General features: G+C 32.2%; 1 protein-coding gene and 1 pseudogene across 3 annotated transcripts in view; one reads left to right on the plus strand and one right to left on the minus strand.

Moving 5' to 3' along the window:
- Positions 1–25,753, minus strand: part of STRN3 (striatin 3) — an 88,251-nt gene that overhangs the window by 35,847 nt on the left and 26,651 nt on the right. For all 3 annotated transcript variants that reach the window (XM_031453545.2, XM_031453546.2, XM_031453547.2), the window contains exons 2-5: positions 11,378–11,481; positions 10,833–10,906; positions 5,585–5,666; positions 2,113–2,286 (exon numbers count right to left, since the gene is read on the minus strand). In XM_031453545.2, coding sequence (XP_031309405.1) covers positions 2,113–2,286; positions 5,585–5,666; positions 10,833–10,906; positions 11,378–11,481 — 434 coding nt within the window. The remainder of the gene's footprint in view (positions 1–2,112; positions 2,287–5,584; positions 5,667–10,832; positions 10,907–11,377; positions 11,482–25,753) is intronic.
- Positions 19,188–19,300, plus strand: LOC116153652 (U6 spliceosomal RNA; annotated as a pseudogene).

A 25,753-nucleotide genomic window follows, 5' to 3' on the forward strand; every position in this document is an offset into this window, starting at 1 on the left:
GGGTTTTTTCCTCTCCCAAACTGGTTCCATTAGTCCAAATTAAGAACTAATGAACACAATTCAGACTATTTTTTAATAGTACTTTATCATAACATAGGGCTTTAATAGGTCTATTGTACTCTGCCTAATCCAGCACATTGTTCAAAGACCTGTATAAAAACTAAATGTAGAAAGAGCTGGGTTTTTTCAAATGCAAGTTAGTAAAAATAAACAAAAAACTACCACAGTAACAAAACACATACCTTTCAGCTCAACATTTACAAAATGTCTCCATATTTGGGTATTAAATATTTGGGGCAAAGTAAATATTTGACAAAATTGGCACATCAATGACAGAAAAGTTAAAAGTACTAAATTTAAGACTTTTTAAGTTTGGAAAATTAAGTATTATCTTCTCTTGGATAAAAATTTCTGTGTCAACAGTGAGAATTCAAGTTTTAGGTTTTAAAATTGTATTTAATCATAGCAATACATTTGCATGGCTTTAAAAGGTATGATACAGTAAACTACATTATTCTAAAATATTTATAAATCCTATGAATTACTTAGCCTGGTTAGCTGACAAGTTTAGTTTAAAATGCATACTTTTACTTTTTCTCTTATGCTATGAAAACACTCTATGATTCCTGAAATTCAGAGTAAAGAAAATAAAGGCTCTGCTAGATGTGAAATTGTTTTTATTAAAGAGACCTTATTTCTCAGAAATAAAAACCCTGAACGCTTATTATGTTAATTTGAAAGTTATTAACATGTTTTATACAATTGCACGTCATAAAATATGTGTAAAGTATGAAACAATGCCAGTTTATAAACTGTACATATAATTAATTTCTGAAGTTCTAAATGAACTCAATGAATTTGTTTTGTTTTTTCCATTCTCTTTCTCTTTTCTTTGTCTATCCAACCTATATCAAGGTAATAGCTAGCGGTAAAAAATGAAGAAAGTTCCACCTGCTTGACTCTGCCATTTATGAAGTCTGTATTAATCAAAAGTATATCTGGTAGACAGAAAACAAGTGTTGACGAGGATGAAGAGAAATCAGAACTTATACATTTCTAGTGTGAATGTAAAATAGTTCAGCCATTTTGGAAAAGAGTTTGGAAATTCCTCAAAAAAGTGAACACGAAGTTACCATACAACTTAGCAACTCCACTCCTAGGCTAAACCCAAGAGGCTTGAAAACATATATTCATACTTGTATGCCAATGTTCAAAGTACCATTATCCATTATTCCAAAATGTGGAACCAACCAACATGCCCATTAACTGGACAAGAAATGGATAAACAAAATGTGGTAAATCCATAGAAAAGATTATTTGGCAGTAAAGAGGAATGAACTACTGACACATGCTGTAACATGGATGAATCTTTAAAATACTATGCTAAATGAAAGAAGCTACTCACAGAATAATCGTTTACATAAAATACCTAGAATAGTCAAATTTACAGAGATAGAAAATAATAGTTGCCTATGATTGGTGAGTGGGAGAAGTATAGGAAAAAATGAGGAGTTGCAGCTAATGAGTATGAGGTTTCTTTTTGGAGTGATAAAAATTTTCAAAACTTAAGATTGTGGCAATGGCTGAACAATTCTGTGGATATCCTAAAAAATCATCAAACTTATATACTTTAACTCAATGAAATTCATGGTATGTGAATTATATGTCAATAAAGGCATTAAAATTTAAAAGTCTATCTGGTAGTTTTCTAAGTCCAAACACAATGCAAAACCTTGTTTCCTTCACACTAGCGTCTAAACAACCATCACTATTCTAATTATAGAGTAGTATTATAATTTACTGAAAATGCTACCAAAATTTTTTTAAATCAGGATGTTAAAATAACTCTGAACGACATAAAATCACCCTCAAATTTTAATTTTGCACCAGTTTGAGAACTAAAGCCATTCTCTTGGCATCAAAACTTAAGATAAATAACCTTAAAAAGCACCTAATTTAAAAAAGTTTATTTGCCCACAGTAGTATTTAGGGGGAAAAAGTCTTTAAATCTGAACTCTACGTGCTTTAAAAATTGTTAACAGCAGTAACAAGAAGCTAGAGTTCATAATGTCCATTATACAAGCAATGTTAAACTCTGAGTATAGATCATACCTTTTGATTTCTTGTCCTTTTTGCTTAGGAGATTCACCTCCATTCAGGATCTGTTCTAAATTTTTTGTTTCTACTGATCCATTTGGTTCTGAATTGGACAGTCCAAGTAATGACCTTACCCGCTGAGACCGTACATCTAATATTGTATCTGTGTAACCTACTTCCTGAAGATATCTGTAAGAGAAAATTTAAAATATTAAATCCCACTTATTACTAATGCCTGCAAATTTTATGTAAAATCAAAATTATATCAAAGCATTTTAGAAAAAGCCATAATCTTATAAAATATACTTTCTTTGACTCAGTAACTTTTCTTTTCTATAGACGAGTTCCACTTCAAAGAGAACAAGGCCAACTACAAACTAAAATTTAAATAAAAAAGTATATAGATGGCTAACACTAATTAAGGACCAATTATCCCAAAGCTTAAAAAGCCCTAGATTCTTAAAACACATTTGAGCGTTGATGATATGTATTATTTTTTAAAAAAATTCCAGAAAGAATGAATAGAACAAACCTCAGAACACTGATATGCTAAGTTTAAACCTGGGCTTTTAGCCATAGGTTGACGGATAGGTTAGTTCTCCTTCCAGGAGCTAAGATCTCACAGCACTCCTATAGTCCCATGGTCTTCAAACTTTCTATGTATCTAAACCAGGATACTTAACCTAGGGTGTAGGATAAGACTGAAAAGGAAGAAAGTGACTGAATCATGACATAAATATAGATAATGGGTCATGAATGGCTTTATGTGACAAATTAAAGAACTTCTTCCTGAAGTATTTGACAGGCTAAGAGAAGATGCTAAAAGAAGCCTTATATACTGCTAACAAAGTAACAAAGGATTTTTAGGTGAAAGCTAACGACCGGGAGACCGGTTAGGACACTAACACAGCAAGAAGCAAAACTGGGGAAGAGGAGAAGAAATGTGAGAAAAATAAAATATAATCTTAGTGACTTGGTACACAAATAAATATGGCAGTAGAACAAAAGAAGATGAGTTCTGGAAAAATTTCAGACTTCTAGCTGGGATGTTACATGGTGGTTCTATTCAATAAAACGAAGAATAAAGGGCCAGAATCTGGTTTAGAGGGTAACAATCAGATAATCATGCAGTGTCTATGAAAATGGTAACATTTATTATGCACAATGATAAGAAAGATCAAAAGCTCAGAAGAAACTGGAATGGGTGTATAGATTTGGGAGTCATTAGTGTTTGGTGGAATTTGAAGCCATGGATTTAAATGAAGTTACTCAAAGAAAAATCATAAGTAAAAACAGAACGCCTGTGGACACAAACATCTAAAAGACTAGAAGAATAAGAGAAAGTCAAAAGAAAGAACTTGAAAAATTAGGGTTAAAAAAAGATAGAGAGTAGTTTGATGAAAGTAAGAAAAACAAAATTTCAAAAAAGAATGAACAGTTAATGTCAAATATTTCTAGAAGATCAAATATGAACAAAAAGGGTCTCATTAATATGTCTGTGACAGTAGCTTCAGTGGAACATCAACATGGAAATCAGACTAGACAGCTGAGAAAAGAACAAAGAAGACAATGGAGATAAAGTACTCTTAGAGAAAGGTAAGAAGAGACAGAATATAAATCCAGGCAATGGGATTAGGCATTTATGAGAGACATACTGTGCAAATCATTTCTCTACAGTTATCATAGTCCTCTAAAAAATGCAATCCTCTTTTTGGGGAATAACTCCCACCACACTCTAACCATGTGGTCCAAATACGCAGTCAAGATCTTATACAACCCAGATAAAAATAACTGACTCATGGGCAGTTATTTGATTAAGTCGAGCCAAATCTAATCCTCAGAAATCTTATGACTAAAGTAAGAGGTCCCCTGTCACCTAGAAAGAAGTGATTTTCAGGAGAAAAGAACAAAACTGATATACAGAGGAGTAAAACACCAGAGAAAAAGAACATATCCTGGGTGTTTCCAGTCCCTGAGAAATCTTCAGTAATACCTCAGCTCCTACGTTCCTGATACTCAGTTATTTAACACTTGCCTCAACTCAGCTAGCTACCCCAGCATCCTTCCAGACAATAATCTGTTTTTATTAAAACTTGCTTGGGTTTTAGTCACCAAGATATCAGATTGATAAATTACTCGTTGACTGGAACATTAGAAACTGAGGTGATGAATATGAGACTTAAATACATTTACAGAAAGGAAAGCAAAAAGTTATGAGAGTTCTCACCTGACAGCCCTCATATTTTCAGTGAAGGAGAATCTGTGGTTTTCTAATGATAGTAAGGAAGAATAGGCTGAGATGTGGTAAAAGTTTAGAATATCCTCTGAGGGCAATGGGAGCCAGAGATGACCAGGGATATGGAAAAAGGCTCTCTGCAATGTTTGGACAGGAAACCATGAATGTATAATGGCATTCATACAATTCTGTGAATTTTTCTCCAAGAACTAGTTAGAAACAGAAGTAATAGATAATAAGACTGAACTAAGGCTGGGATACTGCAGTAAGTATAATAAAATAACTGATGGGAGAAGGGTAGAGAGTGGGCAGCAAGAAAGCTAAGGGTACTAGCAAAACAGTGATGGATCATGGGGTTTAAGCAGGAGCTAGGGAAGTAACAACAAAAAATCCAAAAAACAAAAACAAAAAACTTTACAACAACAAAACAAACCACAGGTAGAGGAGATAGGAGAACAAAGTAGTTAAGGATCTAAAGATCTAGGTAAGGTTAGAGGGCAAAAAACATGGGAACTGGAGTGGGAGAGGTAGAATATGAGACTGTTGGATTATGGAATACTCCAGAGGTAGGGAAGTGCTAGGTAATAACAAGATGAAGGGTCTGACCACAATTCACTTGGTTACAGAAGTGAAGGTAAAGACGACTAGAGTTGAAAAAGCTGAATGATTATAAATTACCTCAGATTTCAGTAGTACTAAAGTACCAAAAGTTTTCACAATACAAGGGAAAAGAAAAGAACATAAAGATAAAAGACAGTAAGATTTGCCACAGACATACTTATAATACAACAAAGAATTCAAACATCAAAAAGGTTCCTCAAAAATTCAAGTAAAAGTAGGATTTGGCAAGCCTCTTCTGAAAAGTTTCAGATAATCAGTTAAATTCCTTCTGTAAACCAGTCACACTTCCACTTAAAACCAAGCATGTGAATTTCACAATGATGGGAATGAGAATGTCCATAAGTATGAACTCTACACTGTTTTTGTTCTGGCCTTCAAAACATTCAGTCTTTATGACAATCTACTCCACAAATAAGAAAACAACATCATTCTGAGGAATATTTAGAGAATCATCAAGAGCACACAAACTTTAAAGAGATCCAAGCATCTAATAAAGCAAAAAAGCAGCAATATGAAAACTATACACATTGTCCCACTATCATTAAATAATTTTTCACTTGCAAAGTGACTGAAAATAAACATTTTCATACCTAGATCCTTAAAGAAAGCTGAAAATGAACCATTACTCACTGTCTTAACAGCTGTCTGCCTTGCTTCCACGTTAACTGGCTATTCTGAGGTGCTGTGGGAGCCTCCGTGTCTTTGGTTTCTTCTAAAAATTAAAAACCACAAAAACAAGACAATTTTCATACACATGATTTCAACTCATGAAAATATTACCAAAGTTCTCTTACAAATGAAGTCCCACAAAAATATACCTAAATATTTTATATAGGGTAGAGAAACTTAACCTTTATTGCACATTTACTGTGGGTCACTCATTTTAAACATGTTTATCCTGACAGCCCAAACAATTAGTTACCACCATCATTTTAAATTGAGAAAACCCCAAGTGTACATTAACTATTACTACAAGGGATTCAAAAATTAAAAGCCCAGGCTTTGAAATATGTTACTAAAATAAATTTTAACTACCAGAATTGAGTTGAATGCTTTTAAAATTAAACAACTATATTTACTATTTACATCAATTATTCAAAATCAACAGTTAAAAAATATTACATATATAACTAGTGAATAACTTAATTTTGAATCTGTATCAGTTGATGCTAAGTCTATATACAAGACTTTATACAGTCAATTTCATTTTTAGAACTAATTTTTACTATATGTAAAAAGTCATATTTTATTCTCAGGTAACATAAAGTGTACACATTAAAAAAGTTTAATAAATAGTATAATTTCAGATGAGTTAACCTCTCAACAAGTATCTCTAGAGTAAAATTAAAAACTACTTATTGGCACTAATAAAAAAATATTTTCCTGTAATTTCCCATTATAAAAATTCAGATAAAGCAAAGAACAGAGAGGGCCATAGAAGATAAGCTCTCGCACTGAATGTTAAGAACTCTCACTAGACTCCTCAGAGTCATGAGAACAACTACTTATTGGTAGTAATTCAAATACTCTCTGCAGGCATTATTCCTCTAGCCCTAACAATTTATTATTAATATCTTCTTGTACTTCCCTGAATATAGAAATATCTATGATTTCTAGAAATAATTCTCATTCTAACAGCCCCTTATTTTTCTATTTATGTCGTTTTATTTTTAAACACATATAACACATACTCACTGACCAAAAAATACATTAAATCCTATCACCAGAAGTGTTAGTACTTGAGACTTTATCATTCCACATTTTCCATCTAAAAATACATACACAAACTTCTCCCTTCCTTAAATAACAACAAATGGGCCAATGTGTTACTGCACTATAAGCTGCTTTTGACACTTAGTGACATTATCTTGAACATTCTATGACAGTAAATATAGATTATCATCATATAAAAATAATCACATAATATTCCATAGGAAGTATATACTTATTTAATTTAACCAGTCCCCTAATGTTGAAATTTGTTTCCATTTTTTCACTATTACAAATAATGTTCCTAAGGATTAAGCCTAGAGCTCAACCGCCTACACACCAATGTAACCAATATCTAGATGAAGAAACAAAACATCAACACCCCAAAAACTTTCATCATGCCCTTTTCCAGTCACTAGATACTTCTAAAAGGGTATCAACATTATCCTGATACCTAAACACTAGATTTTTGAATTTGATATACATGAAGTCATTTATATCAATTTTATGTGACCCATCCATGTTGTCAAGTATCGTTATAGTTTGTTCACTTTTGTTGCTCAACGTTTCCTTATACTAAAATATCACAATATATTTATCCATTCTATTGGTGAAGAACATTTGTTTCTAGATTTTTACTATTGAAAATAACAATACTATGAACTTTCTTATATATGCCTTATGATGAACAATTTAAGGAGTGGAATTATTGGGCCACAGGGCATACTACATTTCCTTTAGTAATACAGGTATCCCCTGCTTTTCAAAAGTTTCCTTTAGTATACCTTGCTTTTACGGAAGACCTACATTTAGTACCTGTTTTCACTAGCCTAACTGAAAATATCCCAGAAGGATTTTTGCTGTTTATGAAAAAAGGTGAAAAGAAAAAATAGCCTCCATTGTTTTGCACTGAACCATTACAGTGGCAGCACACTCCGCCACCTCCCCACCCAGTCCCACTCCCTCCCCGCAAGAAGCAAGAGAGGCATTACCAAGCTCTGCCCCCAGAAACTACACTAGGCATCTTAGCATCATGCCACCAAAGCTTTGAACTGTGTCTGTTACCATCTGTGTTTTATCTTGATTTATTTTGTGTGTCGTTAGCAAAATGTATCTAAAGGTAATTGCTTCATCCTTCTATGCCATTTTGGCTTATGAAAGGTTTCATAGGAATGCTTTACTTTTGGATAGTGGGGAAACCTATACTAACAATTACTTTCAGAGCAGTTTTATCAATTTAGAATTCCAACACCAGCAGGTCTACAAAATGTGGTTGATTCACATCCTCAGCAACACTTGACTTTTCCTCTTTTGCATTTTTGATATCGTGGTAGGTGTCTAATTGTACTGTGCTGTGGTTTTAAGTTAAACTTCTTCAATAATTAATAAAATTGAGTATCATTTCATATGCTTATTGGCCATTTGGATATTGGGTGGCTTTTCAAGTCTTTTTTTTTTTTTTTTACTATTATTAGACAATTTTTTTAGAGCAGTTTCAGGTTCACAGCAGAATTGAGCAGAAAATACAGACAATTCACACATAGCCTTCCCCACCCACACATATATATGCCCCTACCCTCAACATCCCTCACCAGCGTGGCATATTTGGAACAATCGATGAACCAACATGGACACATTATTATCAACCAAAGTCCACAGTTCACATTAGGGTTTCCTCTTGATGATGTACATTCTATGGATTTTGACAAACGCATAATGACATGCAGTCACCACTACAGTATCATTCAGAATAATTTCATTGCCCTAAAAATTCCTTGTCTTCTATTTGTTCATTCCTTCCTCCCTCCCTCCCTCCCTCTCCCCACATCCCTGGAAACCATGATGTTTTTATTGTTTCTGTAGCTGTGCCTTTTCCAGAATGTCCTTTGGCTGGAATCATACAGGCTGTAGCCTTTTCAGACTGGCTTCTTTCATTTAGTAATAATATGTCTTTTAAGTTTCTTTCATGTCTTTCATGGCTTGATAGCTCTTTTTTTTTTTACTGCACATATATTTTTTAATTTACATATATGTACTGTTCATTGTTCCTAAAAATGTTTAGAGCTTTAGCTTTTTAAACTTACATAGTTATCAAAGGAATAAAGTGGGTGGCTTTTCAAGTCTTTTGCCCATATTTCTACTGTTGTAGATTTTCCCCCCAAATGTAAGGAAAAGGAGCTGTTTACATATATGGATACAACCGCTTTACAGAGTTAAGTTTAGAATATAGATAGATATTACTGATATGGGGTATAAAACACACACTTATCTTGTACTTCTTTCAAAACAGTATTTTGCACATTTTCTTTTTTATATTTTGATTTATTTTAGGTATATAAAAAGAAACACTGTATTTAACATTTATCTCTATCTATACTTTGATGATTTTATCACATTGTTCCCATGGTATACTTTTGCTTATTCCTTTGTTTTCCACTAAACATCCTGAGTAGTCTTTCTACACCACTAAAAACAATCTACTTTGTTATGATTGTGTCTCTTATAAGTAAAATACTTGGATGTTATTTTATTCCTCAGCTTGAGGAAGTTTTAATAGTTAAGTTTATACAGACAAAACCAGACTTGTTTGTATCTACTTCAGTTGTGGGCAGGAGAGATTTATCTGCTAATTATTTTGCTTTATACAAACTTGCACTGAAACCAGTTAGCCAACTCTGACTCTAGTTTCAGGGACAATGGGGCTACAACTAGCCTCCTTCCTCACATTTACACAGACCAAGTTATACAAAGCGATTGTTTATTTTCTGAATATTCCAGCCATATTAGAAAGAAAATGAGTCAAAAAAAAAAAAAAAAAAAGCTCTGAAATCATCAGATTTTCTCTATGGTGAAACCACTGTATTCCCTCTAACTGTTAGGGGACTGCTGTAGTAAACATGATCCAAAATACATAGACCTTTCATCTTTTATCATTTATTATTGCTTTTCAAAGAAGACCATAATATTGTTTCTTAGCATCACACTGAGTCTTCATAACCACTGAAAAGCTGCATCAAAGGAAACCCATGCCACTCCTTTCTTGGTCTCTTAATTCTATATATTACAACTGGGAAGATAGTGTTGTGCTGTTAAAATTGGTTGAGAGGAAAAGACCCAAAAATAAATCAACTGCAGTTTGTACTCTACATAGGGCATTTCTGCCAAGTTTAAGTACTCAACAGCAAACTAAAAACCTATTAACTAAATATTAAAAATGTACTCTTAACACTCAACTTAAAAAAAAAAACTCATATGTAAGTTTTATTTTCCCTACCATATATGCTTTGACTTTATTAGGTATGGAAATAAATATAGAAGTAGAAGAAAAACTGTATATTCAAATAAACACATTTTTTTCTTGTCTTAGTAACCAACATTCAAGAACAGTACAGAATTCAATTTGCCTGAAACATAAAAATATGTATGTAAGTGGGTTGTACATACACTTCAAAAATAAGAAATTGCAGTAATAGTCCCAAATGTTATATTAACATAAATAAAAACATTCCTTATGTATTATCCCAGACCACTCAAATTGTAATCATATGAAACCCTAAAATCAACACTAACCTGTTAGCATTTTCCTATACCAACCCCTTTTCCCTGAATTATCGTTCCTCAGATACCACTCTTAAACTCACTGTTTTAGTTAAGAACAAGGCTAACTAGATACAGTTTCTTCCTTCCCTTATCCTTATTTGACTTCTTCTCTGTAGTTTCCAAATCCAAATTTCTAATTTCTTTAGGACTGAACTGAGTTAATCACAGCATCTCCAAATAAAAATAACCTTTTAATAAAAAATTAAGCTTATGTAGAATGGGATAAGAATTGCCTAGAGGTGTACAAAGAGTTACTCATCACTTTCCACCTCTCATTACCACCAAAAATGCACCCAGTTTTACACAGGTTTCAAAATAAGAAAAATAGGACAAATAACCTCAGGCTGATGATGTAGATGAAGCTACTTACTTTTATTCATTTATTACTTTCCCAAAATTGTACACAGTACTACAAAGACAGTATTACAATGGTCAACCATCTAACTAACCAATGTTATCAAAGCAAAATGGGCGTAAAGAGAACATATGTCTGTCACGTAAAAATGAGCTTAAACCAATTTTTCTTGAATGGGGGGGCAAAAAGGGTTAATGGAAGAATCAAGTTTACCTGATTCAAAGGCTGGCATTTTCAAATCACCTTGGTTCAGTTCTGTGCCATATTTTAATTTGTGATATTTTGCCCTGAAAATTTAATAATAAGTTATTGTAAAAAAAATTTTTTTTCCTTTTCTACAAGGTTAAGTAACTACTGGCATATATTTCTCCAATGACAAATAAAATATAGTATGAATATCTATTTCTTTAAACTTTACTTGCAAAGGAAAATGAAGGCATGAACCACACACAAAAGAAAAAAACAATGTAAATTACCCAACTAAGATATACACCCAAGTAAAGAAAAAATAAATTTTTCCTGATTTGTGAAAAAAATAAAACTTAAACACTATAAATAAAAGATACTATTTCAACTTAAAAATTGTAATCTCTTTTTCTTTTCCTTTCCTATTTAAGAATCAAATCAAAGTATCTTCTATTTTGGGCAGATTTTTGTACCTTTCAAAAAGCTTCCAAACACACTGTACAATAATAATATATAAGAGAATAATACTGTTCTACTTATTTTATTCTTATAAGAAAATAAGGCACACATACCTTTCTTGTTTTAATGCATATTCTAACATCTTTATTCTTCTTACTAAATCCTTCTTCAAGTTTTCTTGACCTTTTCTTTCTCCTTGCAAAAATGCTATCCGGGCCTAAAAATACAAGGTTCATTTATTTTCATTTTTTTTTCTTAACTATGCATAGGAAATTGAAAAAAGGAAAGCAATTCATGTAAAACCCTGCACTTTTACTCATGACAGCGAGATTTAAAAATTCACAGAAATAGCTGACCAAGCTTTTTTGTTAGAAAACACAATCACTTTAAAAATAAAGGTAACTATGACCCAGGAATCCCGCTCCTAGGCATATATCCAGAAGGAACCCTAGTTCAAAATGACACCTGCACCTTCACAGCAGCACTATTTACAATAGCCAAGACATGGAAACAGCCTAAATGTCCATCAACAGATGACTGGATAAAGAAGATGTGGTATATTTATACAATGGAATACTATTCAGCCATAAAAACTGACACCATTATGCCATTTGCAGCAATATGGATGTTCCTGGAGAATGTCATTCTAAGTGAAGTAAGCCAGAAAGAGAAAGAAAAATACCATATGAGATCACTCATATGTGGAATCTAAAAAAATACAAAACAGAAACACAAAACAGAAACAGATTCATAGACACAGAATACAAGCTTGTGGTTGCCAAGGGGGCGGGGGGTGGGAAGGGACACACTGGGATTTCAAAATGTAGAATAGATAAACAAGATTATACTGTATAGCACAAGGAAATATGTACAAGATCTTATGGTAGCTCACAGTGAAAAAAATGTGACAATGAATATATATATATATGTTCATGCATAACTGAAAAATTGTGCTCTACACTGGAATTTGACACAACATTGTAAAATGACTATAACTCAATAAAAAAATAAAGATAACTATAAATTAGCTGTTTATAATCTTTATGATCTCTAGCATTAATAATTAATTATTATATAATATTGAAAGGAAACTTTATATGTAAAAATTGCACCTAACTTCTAACAAACAAGTCACAAAGAACTAAAAAATAGTATTACATTCACAAGTAAATATTTTCCCCCAAATTAGATACTGGTTGTTTAAAAAAACAGTAATATTACCTCAAAAGTATTTCTTTCATGAAATATTTAAAAATTTATCATCTTTTCCATTCCACCCACCCCACTCCAAATCATTTCAATTTCTGAAACAATTATCCAAAATACTGCAAATAGTTTAACGTAAGCCACATTATGTTCAATGACCTCATTACTTTCTGCTGTCATTTTTCTACTGTGAGAGAATTTTTTTTTCCTTTCAGTTGCCTTATTTACTCAAAGAGGCAACTCTCCATCTTTTTCTGGCCCTTCCCAGCATGTCAGCCTCCCTTATTCACCCACACTAAAGAGTAACATTTAGAGATCAGCATCTGTACAGTGATATTTGCCATAATGCACACATTTACAGTAAAACTAACTCTCATGCTCCTGCTGAGATGACCAGTAAATGTATTTGTTCATTAAGAGAAAGTAGGCTACTTTTTAAGCTAACTTAAGATATTTTTTAATTTTTAAAAATTTCAGTGAGCTTGCAATCAGAACAAATGGATTTAGCTGGATAATTTAACTCATTAAGTTGGGATGTGTTCATTTCTAGAATAATAGGAATAGAAAGAATGGTCACTTTAAAAATAGTACTTAGTACATAGGATGAATACATAGAGGGAAAAATAAAGAAGAACTTATGCCTGATACATTATACACATTAGTTCCAGGAGGATTATAGATCTAAATATGAAGGCAGAACAATACAGGCATACCTTGGAGATATTGCAGGTTTGATTCCAGATCACCACAATTAAGCAAGTCACAAATTTTTTGATTCCCCACTGCATATAAAAGTTATGTTTACACTATACTCTATTAAGTGTACCAGAGCAACATGCTCCTCAAAATAACATATGTAGCTTAATTTAAAGATACTTTATTGCTAAAAAGTGCTATTATCTGAGCCTTCAGTAAGTCAGGGTAGTAATATCAAAGATCACTGACCAAAGACCACCATAACAAATGTAATAATAAAAAAAGTTTGAAATCTGTGACAATTAGCAAAATGTGACACAGAGACATAGTGAGTAAATGCTTTCGGAAAAACAGTGCCAATAGATATGCTTGATGAAGGATTGCCACAAACCTTCAATATGTAAAAGATGCAGTATTTGCAAAATGCAGTAAAATGAGGTATGCCTATAATGCTTTCAGGATGTATCTCAGATTAAGGAACGAATTCTTGAATAAAAGCACTAACAATAAAGAAGAGGATGGATAAATTCACTACAATTAAAAAACTTCTGTTTAAGATAAAGCAGGAATTGACAACCTACATCAGGCTTGTTTTTGGGCAGCCCCGAGTAAAAAATGGTTTAAAAAAAACAATGAACAAAATTAGAATAGGCAGCACAGATCCACTGTGGCTTGCAAAGCCTAATATATTTACTATCAAATTTTGCAAACCTTTTATACTAATGTTAAGCAAAACAGATTTTAAATCAAAAAAGGTTATGAGAGACAAAAGATATTATATGCCAATAAAAGATTCAATACAGCAAAAAAATACAATTATAAATATTTACATAACTAATGAGAGATCATCAAAATATATGAAGCAAAAATGGACAGAATTAAAGGGGAAAATATTTCCATAATAATAGCTGGAGACTTCAATAATCCACTCTCAGTAACAGAAGAACCACACAGAAGATAGAGAAATAAAAGACTTGAACAATTCAATAAACCAACTAGATCTAAAAGACACATACAGAATACTCTACCTAACAACAACAGACTAAACTTTCTTCTAAAATACGCATGGGATATTCTCAAAGACAGACCATATGTTAAGCCACAAATTAAGCCTAATCAATTTTAAAATGGATCATTTAAAATTTTCTGTAACCACAATGGATGAAGTTAGAAATCAGTAACAGAAAGAAAATTTGAAAAAGTCACAGATTTGCAGAAATTAAACACACTCTTAAACAACTAACAGAACAAAGAAATCAAAAGGAGAATTAGAAAATACTTAAAAATGAAAATGAAAGCACAACTTACCAATACTTAAGGGACACCACAAGAGCATTGCTAAAAGAAAAATTTATAGCTATAAAGGCTTACATTAAAAAGCAAAAAATATCACAAATCAATAATATAACTTTAAAACTTAAGGAATTTTAGAACAAGAACAAACTAAACCCAAAGCTAGCAGAAAGAAAGAAATAATAAAGATTAAAGTAGAGAAGTGAAATAGAAAAGAGGAAAACAGGGCAAAAAAATTAACAAAATCAAAACTTAGTTCTTCAAAAAGATCAACAAAATTGACAACTATTATCTGAACTAAGAAAAAAGACACAAATTACTGAACTCTGAAGTGAAAGTGGGAACATTACAATCAATTCTACATAAGTAAAAAGGATTATAAGAGAATACTATGACCAATTGTATACCAACAAATTGGATAATCTATAAACAAAACCTACCAAGACTGAATAATGAAAAATTTTTTTTTTGAAAAGGCCTATAGGTAATAAAGAAATTGAATCAGTAATCAAAAATGTCCCAACAAGAAAAACTCTGGACTGACGGCTTTATTAGTGAATTCTACTAAACATTTAAAGAATTAACACCAATCTTTCTAAAATATTTCCAGGTAAGTGGGGATATTCCTTAATTCAATAAGGCCAGTATTTTCCCAAAAGCCTAAGGTAAATAAAGACACTGCAAAAAAACTACAGATCAATATCTCTTATAAATACTGATGCAAAAACTCTCAACAAAATACTAGTAAATCAAATTCAGGAGCATATTACAAAGATTACAAATCATGCCCAAGTGAGGTTTATTCCTGGAATGCAAGGATGGTTTAACAGAAAAAAATCAATGGATATAATACATCATGTTAACAGAATAAAAGGCAAAAAGCATATGACCATTCAACTGATGCAGAAAAAGAGTATGAAAAAATGGAACACATTCATGATTAAAAAAAAAAAAAACCCACTCAACAAACCAGGAGTAAAGGGAAACTATCCCAACACAATATAATAAAAGCCATATATAAAAAACTCACAACAAACATCAAACTCAATGGTGAAAGACTGAAAACCTTCTCTCAAAAATCAGAACAAGGCAAGAATGCCTGCTTTCAATACTCCTGTTCAACAAAGTACTAGAAGTCACAGCCAGAACAATGAGGCAAGAAAAATGAAAGGAATCTAAGTTAGAAAGGAAGAAGTAAAATTACCTCTCTTAACAGATGATATGTTCTTAGATGTAGAAAACCCAAAAGAGTCCACAGAAGTCTGCTAAGACTACAAATTCAGCAAAATACCAGGACACAGTCAACACACAAAAATCAAAAGCACTTCAATAAATGAACTCTATACTATACTACCAATGAACAATCATGAAAGGAAATTTTGAAAAAATTTCACTTACAATAGCATCAAGAAGAACAAAATACTTAGTTATTTAAACAAGGAGGTGAAAGACTGGTATAAAAAAGACTAAAAATCGTTGCTGAATAAATTAAAGACATAAATATGTGGAAACAATTCCACATCATGGATTGGAAATTTTAGTAGTATTAAAATATCAATACTACCCAAAATTATCTATGGATTCAGTGCAATCCCTATCAAAATCCCAGTGACATTCCTTGCAGAAACAGAAAAATCCATCCTAAAATTTACATGGAAGCTCAAGGGGCCCTCAAAGAGCAAAATCAACCTTGAAAAAGAACAACGGTGGAGACCTCACACTTCCTGACTTCCAAACATGCTACAAAGCAACAGTAATCAATGTAGTATGCTACTAGCAAAAAGACAGACATATATAACAATGGAACAGAATAGAGAAACCAGAAATAAACCCTTACATATATGGTCAAATGACCTTCAAAAAGATTTGAAGACTATACAACGGGGATTGAACAGTCTCTTCAATACATGGTACTGGGAAAACTGAGTATCTACAAGCAAAAGAATCAAGTTGAACTGTTACCTAACCACATACACAAAAATTAACTCCAGAGGGATCAAAGACCTGCATCTATAAAATTAGAAGAAAAACATAGGAGAAATGTTTCACAGCACTGGATTTGGCAATGATTTCTTAGATATAAGACCAAAGACACAGGTAAGAAAATGAAAAATAGACAAAGTGGACTTGATGAAAATGTAAAACTTTTGCACATAAATGGATGCTGTCAACACAGTGAAAAAGCAACCTATGGAATGGCAGAAAATATGTGAAAATCATGTATCTGATTAAGATGAATATCCAGATTATATAGAAACTCCTAAAACTCAACAACAAAAAAGCCTCAATTCAAAAATGAGCAAAGGACTTGAATAGATTATTTCTCCACAGAAGATAACCAAACAACCAGTAAGCAAAAAAATAAATAAATAAATAAAAAAGACACTCAACATCATTAATCATTGGAGAATGGGAGAAAAAAAAAAACCCAAACCCAAACCCAAACCCATAATGAGACAGCACCCTTATTAGAATGGCTATTAAAAAATAACAACAACAAAAAAGAAAAAAGACCACACAGACACACACACACAAACAAAACAGGTGTTGGTGAGAATTTGAAGAATTTGGAACCTTTATGTATAGTTGGTGTCATAAAATGGTACAGCCACTGTGGAAAACAGTATGGTTGTTCCTCAAAAATTAAAAATAGAACTACCTACAACCCAGCAATTTCACTCCTGGGTATATACCCGAAGACTTGAAAGCCTGCTCTATTTGTACACTTATGTTAATAGTAGCACTACTCATAATAGCTAAAACCTAGAAGCAAGTGACTCAAGTGTCCATCAACAGATGAATGGATTAGTCCAACAAAGAGAAAACAGTTACAAACATGGTAGATGTTAATCTTACTACATCAATAATCAAAAGAAAGACGAAGCAGCTACATTAATCTCAGACAAAACAGACTTCAGACCAAGGAAAATTATTAAGGTTAAAGAGAGACATTACATAATGATGAAGAGGTCAATTCATCAAGAAGGTATAAAAGTCCTTAACATGAATGCATCTAACAATAGCGTGTCAAAATATGTGAGGCAAAAACTGACAGAGCTGCAAGGAGAAATAGACTAAGCCATTGTTACAGCTGGAGACTTCAACATCCTTCTATCAGTAACTGACAGATGCAGTATACAGAAAATCAGGAAATTGACATCTACAGAATATACATTCTTCCCAAGGTCACATGGAACATTCACCATGACAGGACACATTCTGGACTACAAAGCACACTTTAACAAATATAAAACATTAGAAATCATACAAATGTGCTCTCTATTCTGACAGTCTTTTAATTGGCTTTAACTTCACACTTAAAGTGATTACTGATACAGGTGGATTAACATCTGCCATGTTCATAACTGTTTTCTATTTGTTGCACTTGTTCTTTGCTTCTTTATCATCCCCTCTTTTTTGCCTTTTTGTAATTTTGTATTATTTCATTCGTACGAGCTATTGGATCACAATGGATTAAACTACAAATCAGTAAGATAGTTGGAAAACCTCAAAATACATGAAGATTAAACAACACACTGTTGAAAAACACGAGTCAGTGAAGTATCAGGATACATTTTTAAGTATTTTTAACTAAATGGAAACAAAAATAAAACACCACAGTTTGTGGAATGCAGAAAAAGTAGTTCTTATGGGGAAATTTACAACAGTCAATGTAGACATTAGAAAAGATCTAACATCAACAATTTAGCTTCCATCTTAAGCAAGTAGAGAAAGAACAGCATTATAAATCTAAAGCAAGCAGGAAAAAATAAAATTAGAGCAGAAATCAATGAAACTGAAAATAAGCCAATAGTCAATGAAACAAGATTCTATGAAAAAATTAATAAAACTGATCAACTTTTTAGCCAAGCTAACCAAGAAAAATAGGGAAAACATAAATTACTATCAGAAATGAAAGAAGGGTTACCACTACTGATCCCAAGGAATATTATGAACTCTATGCCCACAAACTTGGTACTTTAAATGAAATAGAACAATTTCTTGAAAAATTTACCAAACTTCACACCGGAGAAATACATCTTCCGAATAGAGCTGTATCTATTAAAGAAACTGAATCAATAATAACCTTCCATAGCAGAAGGCACCAGGCTCAGTCAGATGAGTTCAACAGTGAATTCTACCAAACTTTTAAGGGAAAAAATGATACCAATTCTATACAACCTATTCTACCCGATAGAAGCAGAGGGTATACTTGCTAACTCATTTAATAAAGCCAGCCTTACCCTACTATCAAAATCAGATAAATGTCACAAGAAAGTTAAACTACTGACCAATAATCTCTCATGAAAATATATGCAAAAACCATCAACAAAATATTAATTGAAGTAAACTGAATCCAACAGTATATACAAAGAATTTTAAAACAAGTGGGATTTATTTCAGGTAGGCAAAGCTGGTTCAACATTTGAAAATCTATTTATGCAATCTATTGTTAATTGGCTAAACAAGTTAAAGAAGAAAAAGGATATGACCACAATAATAAATATAGAAAAAGCATCAGACAAAATCAAACACCAATCCATGACAAAAACTTTCGGCAAACTAGGAACAGAGGGGAATTTCCACAACTGATAAGATCATCCACCAAAAACCTACAGCTCAATATCCTATTTAATGGTAAAAAACTAGATGCTTCCGCTCTTAAGATGGGGAACACAGACAGGCTATCCCCTTTCATCACTTTTATTCAACATCATACTCAACGTCTTAGCAAATGCAACAAGTAAGTAAAAAACATTTTAATTGGAATGGTACAAAGAAGATAAGCATGGCCCTTGCACAAGGATGACATGCAAATTCATGAAGCATTCCATTTCAAAAAAAAAAAACCCGAAAAATGTAAATTATACAGATTGAGAAGAAAAGACTGTTTGCAGATGACATGACTGTCTACATAGAAAATTCCAAAGAATTAACAATAACAACAACAACAAAAACCCTCCTGGATCTAATAAGTGATTACAGCAAGATTTCAGAATACAAAGATAACATACAAAAATTAACTACCTTTCTATATACCAACAACGAACAACTGGAATTTGAAAACTGAAACTGAAACAAAATATCATTTATATTAGCTCTTAAAAGGTTAAGTATAAATCTAACAAAAAGATGCACAGAGATCTCATGAGGACAACAAAAAACTGATGAAAAATCTAAATAAATGGAGAGATATTCAATGCACACGGATAGGAAGACTCAATAATTTGAGACATCAGGTCTCCCCAACGTGACCTGTAGATTCAATGCAATCTCAACAAAAACCCCCATCAAGTTATTTCATAGATATTGACAAACTGATTCTAAACTTTATACAGAAAGGCAAAAGACCCAGAATAATGAACACAACACAGAAGAACAAAGTCAGAAGACTGACACCACCAGACTTTAAGACTTACTATATCTATATATACAGATCAATGAATATATATATATGCTTATATACACTGTGTATATACATATATACTATACACAAGCATATAATAATACATGCTAAATGTATAATACAAAACCATAAAACTTCTAGACAATAACACAGGAGAAAATCTAGGTCATCTTGAGTTTGGTAATAACTTTTTAAATACAAAAACCAAACACATGATGCATGAAAAAAATGGTTAAGTTACACTTTATTAGAAATTGAAAACACTTCACTTCTGCTCTGCAAAAACACTGTTAAGAAAATGAAAAGACATGCCACAGACTGGGAGAAAGTATTTGCAAAATACATATCTGATAAAGGACTAGTATCCAAAACACACCAGAAGTTCTTAGAACAACTATTAACAACTAACTCTTATTAACAATCCAATTTTTAAAAGTGCAAAAGATCTGAACAGACCCTTCTCCAAAGAAACCTTCCATAGCAGAAGGCACCAGAAGTTATACAGATTGCAAACAAGCATATGAAAAGATGCTCCACATCAGTGTCATCAGGAATACGCTAATTAGAAAGAGATACCACTATATATCCATGGGAATGGCTGAAATCCAAAACACTGGCCAGGATGTGAAGCAGCACAAACTCTTTCACCGCTGATGGAAATGCAAAAATGGTACAGCCACTTTAGGGAGTGTTTGGCAGTTCATTACAAACTAAATATACTCTTACTGTAAGATTCAGCAATCATGCTCCTTGGTACCTAAAAAAATTTGTGTCCACACAAAAATCTGAACATGAATGTTCGTCGCTTCTTTAATCATAATCGTCTTGAAATCAACCAAGATACCCTTTAATAGGTGAATGGATTTTGTTTATTCTCTGGCACATCCATACAAGTGAACATTACTCATCAATAAAAAAAAAAAAAAAAAAAAAGAGCTATCAAGCCATGAAAAGACATGGAAAAATCTTAAATGGATATTCCTAAGTGAAAGAAGACAGTGTGAAGAGGGTACATACTGCGTAATTCCTACTATATGACATTTCAGAAAAGGTAAAACTATCAAAATAGCAACAAGATTAGTGGTTGCCAAGCATTTGGGGGTAAGGAAGATGAACAGATGAAGCACAGGGAATTTTTAGGGATGGTGTAACTGTTCTATATGGTACTATAATGGTAGATCCATGACATTACGCATCTGCCAAAACTGAAAAACCAGTACAACACAATGAACTTTAAACTATGGACAAACATTAATAATAATAATGTATCAAAATTGGTTAACTGAGCAAATGTACCACACTACTGCAAGATGTTAATAACAGGAAACCTGAAGAAGGGTGGGCTGCAGCCTCACAGCATATTATGGGAGATCTGTCAAAAATCCGCTTAATTTTTCCATAAATCTAAAATTGTTCAAAATAAAGTATTAACAAGTGTTGGTGGGGTTGTGGAAAAATTTGGACTCTTGTGCATGGTTGGTGGGATTATAATAAGATGCAATCATTATGTAAAACAGTATGGAGGCTCCTCAAAAAATTAAAAACAGAACTACCGTATAATCCACCAATTTCACTTCTAGGTATATATCCAAAAGAATTGAAAGCAGGGTCTTGAAAAGATACTGTACATCCAAATTCACTGTAGCCAAGACATGAAAGCAACACAAGTGTCTATCAACTGATGAATGGATAAACAAAATGTGGTATATACAAAGAAATATTATTCAGTCTTAAAAGGGAAGGAAAACCTGCCACATGCTACATGAATGAAACTTCAGGATATGCTATGTCAAATGAGGCAGTCAAAAAAACTGTATAATTTCACTTTTAAGAGGTATCTAAAGTAGTCAAATTGACAGAGAAAGTAGAATGCTAGTTACAAGGTGAGGAGGAAGGCAGGAAAGAGGAATTGTTTACTGAGTTTAATGTTTCAGATTTGCAAGATGAAAAAATTCTGGAGATCTGTTTGCCAACAATGTGAATATACTTAACACTACTAAATTGTACACTTAAGAACAGTTAATATTTTCTTTTTAGCACAAGTTTTAAAAACTATTTCTAAGCCTTTTTTAAAAAAGGCAAACCAGATGGAAGAAGAAATCTGCAAAAACATATAGCTGAGAATGGGTTCATATATATAATTCCCATCTGCTCCTAATAACCAAAAAAAAAAAAAACACCCAGCCTGGTAGAAATAGTATAAAAAGACTGACAATACCAGGTCATAAGATATCAAAATGGCACATCAAGATACTAAACACTTCTCAACCTCATTAGCATTCAGAGAAATACAATCTAAAAATACAGTAAAGTAATACAACACCAAATTGGCTAAAAATGTTTTAATCTGACAATACTATTTGTTGAGGAAGATGTGAATCAACAGAAACTCTCATAAATGACTTATGGGACCATAAACTGGTATAGCCTTTTTAGAAAGTTTTGTATTATCTATTAAGGTTGAGCAAAGTAAATGAACAAACTGAATCTACACATAACAAAGATGAACCAATATAATGTTGAGAAAAAAAGCAAGACACAAAAGACAGAATTCTATATGATCCAGTTACATAAAGTTCACTACCAGGCAAAACTAAACTAATACATGTGAAAAATGCATGCTTAAATATAAAAAAAAACTTAACATATGAAAAAAGAAAAGCAAGGAAAAGATTACACAAAAGTCAAGATAGTGGTCACCCCTGTGATGGAAGGAGACAGTGATAATTTGGAAGGGGCAAGTTTTAAGGATTCTGGGGTGCTGGCAGTGCTCTAATTTTTTATCTCTCCAAGAGTGCTATGTGGTTGTTCTCTTTATAATAACTAGCTAACCTGTGCAATTATATCTGACACACTTCTTTTGAATATAAATTATATTTCACAATTTTAAAATCCTTAAAAAATTAATTTCACTCTTAAGAGTTAGATTTAAGAAGTATATCTTTATTGTGAAGATAAGGTCAAAGACCTAGGTCCTTTAGTTAAGAGGAGAAAAAGGTTCAAGAATGGAATATGTAGTAACTTCAATAAAGGATAAACTTTAAAAATAACCATAAATTTTCATTTTTTAATTTGCCTGAGTCAACTAATCTTAATGTTTTTAATTATTTGATTTCAAGAGTATAGAAGTGACTAGATTATTACCTTGGAATTAATTACTATAAACACACTGTAAGGCAGAAATGAACTTTTATAAATTTGTTACCACAACCAATCTTACTTAATTCAGAGGAACAAAATCTTACTGATTTTTAAGATAACTTTTTCCTCTGAATATAGATAAAAGGTACCCACTGGGACCGTATTTTATTACCTGAATTATTCAACAATCAGTATGTGATTATCACATGAGAATCTAAAAAAATTACTTAACATTGACAGAACAATTTTTTAAACTGCAAGACCACTAGAGGTCACCACTGCAAAACATTCAACATCAATTCAGCTAACACTATCAATCTGAAGTATGTTAGTTACTGTTGTTTCCGTATTTCTAAAACAAGAATATATTGCTTAAAACAAAGGATTATTTAAAATGTTTTACTGTAAGATATTTCTAACTTTAAACAAAATTTAAGCTGAATGCAAACGCTAATATAGGTAATTTTATTTAATGATTTTTAAACATTCTTTAGAACTTACTGAAAAACTGGGAAATACTTAGAAACTACATCATTAAGGAGCAAACTTTAACATCCAAGGAATTAACAAAGTCAGTGTTAAATACTTCAGATTTGGAAGCAAACTAAATACAAAATTACGTTATAGTAATTAATAATAACTTCATAACACTATTATTTAAAATAGTAGACTCTCAACAAATATTAGTACCCGCTCCCATTAATGGGCAACTAAAATTATACAGGTGACTCTATTCTAAGCACTTACACATTTGGGGTTAAGTAAGGTTCAGCTGTAAATAATCTAAGGTGTAACTATAAAGTCAGGTGATCTATGGATATTTTCTATAAAACGTAAAATACAAGAAAAATTCATAACATATAGAAGTTTCAAAACATAACTAATTATCACAAACATCAAGGAGCTTAGAGTTTACACACACACACACATTCACACAGCCTCATAATTCAGCGTGTTGAGGAACTGTACAAAAATCTTTGTATAACCATCGGTAATACAAGCAGTCAGTTCCCCACTTAGCAAGGTACACTCAAAACATGTACTGTCTTTTCAAGAATAAACAAAAGAGCATGCCTGCAATAGCCTGTAAGACTCTCCATAAAAATAACATATTCCAATTTTTAATATAACTAACAATTCCAAGGAAAAGAGAAAACAACAAATACTAAGATTTCCAGAAGCAAATAAAACCTATATTTCATTTTCAATCCCTGCTATTTATAAGAGTCTACAAAAAAATTTAATAAAAATACCACAACCATCCTCTAAAATCCCAATGTAAAAAAAGAAAAAAGTGAAAAAAAATCCCAATGTAATTTTACATGGCAATAGTTGGTTCAAAGCTTAAGAGATCTTCAATTTTTAACTATCAAATCTGTATCTCAGTAAGTTCTCATTTATGTGGCATTTGAAAGCATCAAGCTCCAGGTAATCCCCTTTTCTACAAATACAGGAAGTTCACTCCCTCTGAGTTATAGAACTACAAACCATTTTAATGGACCCTTTAAAAACATGTTTCCTGACATCTTGACCATTTTAAAAAATCTGTTGTAAGTAACATCAACAAGTTCAGAAAACTCAAATATTGCATTAAAAAAAACACTGCAAATTGCAAATACTGCAAAAGCCAGTAACACTGTATTATAGCACTGATTCAGAATCTGCAGAATAGATTGACACATCCCCTGAGTTGCACAGTCATTTCCTATCAGAATTACTATACTTCAACCTTCTACCAACTTTTAATAAGTTCTCCCACTCTCATGGTCAAACTTGTTTTCTACACTACTGGCAACAAGCTTTCCTTTTTCCTCATTCTATTTTGTACCAGGCTACTAGAAAGTCATAATAAATGGACTCCACTACGTCTAATGTACTTTATTGCTACTTATGTAGCTTTGAGAAGAGAACGAAATTCTTTTTCCAATATGGCTGGGTATAAATTAAAAAAAAAAAAACTAAGTGGGAAAAGCTTCTTCAATGTAAGTGACTTTCAGCTTGCATTATTTCATTTGTTTTCTGCTGATAAGACTGATTCCTGTGGAAGCCAGGAACAAGAGAATGTTGACTTAATAAATGAAAGATTTCTGTACTATCACAAATAGAAAATGGCTTTCACAATACTATAATCAAAGGGAAAAATATTTTTCTTATTATTGGAGGGCAAACTTACGTTCTCAAGACTAGTTTGTTTCCTAAAACCATTTTTTAACCCCCCAAGAAATATTTCAGATTTTACAATTTAAAAAAAGCAATTAAAAATAATAAAAAAAGAATTTTCCAAGTAAGTTTTCAAGATCAACAGCTTAGATTAATTTATTACTCTTTCTCTTAAAAGCCAAAACACTTTCAGTAATCAATTAAAACAATAATGATCAGGTAAGTTATTTATAAATTCATTATGAATCTTAAAATTACTAATGTGAGAAAAACACAGACTTGGCTATGTAGGATGATTTTCACTATTAGGGGTCCACATTGCTTTGCCAAAACCTTTTAGGCCAGATGTGTTCTAGAAGTTGTTACTAAAATGTATATACCACAAATTACTTAACACCTTACGCAATGCAAGTTCCAGTAATAACAAAATCAAACAAACACAACAAAGTACATGAGTGCTCAGAAAGTGGGATAAAGACTATAAACTGCTGTAACCAAAATGAACTAGGGTCCACTCACCTAACACACACAGCAAAGCCAATCTACCGACATTGGGTTGTGGTCAAGAAAAGTACAGCTTTTACTG

Source organism: Camelus dromedarius, chromosome 5 (assembly GCF_036321535.1).
Source record: "Camelus dromedarius isolate mCamDro1 chromosome 5, mCamDro1.pat, whole genome shotgun sequence".
Classification (NCBI taxonomy): Eukaryota; Metazoa; Chordata; class Mammalia; order Artiodactyla; family Camelidae; genus Camelus; species Camelus dromedarius.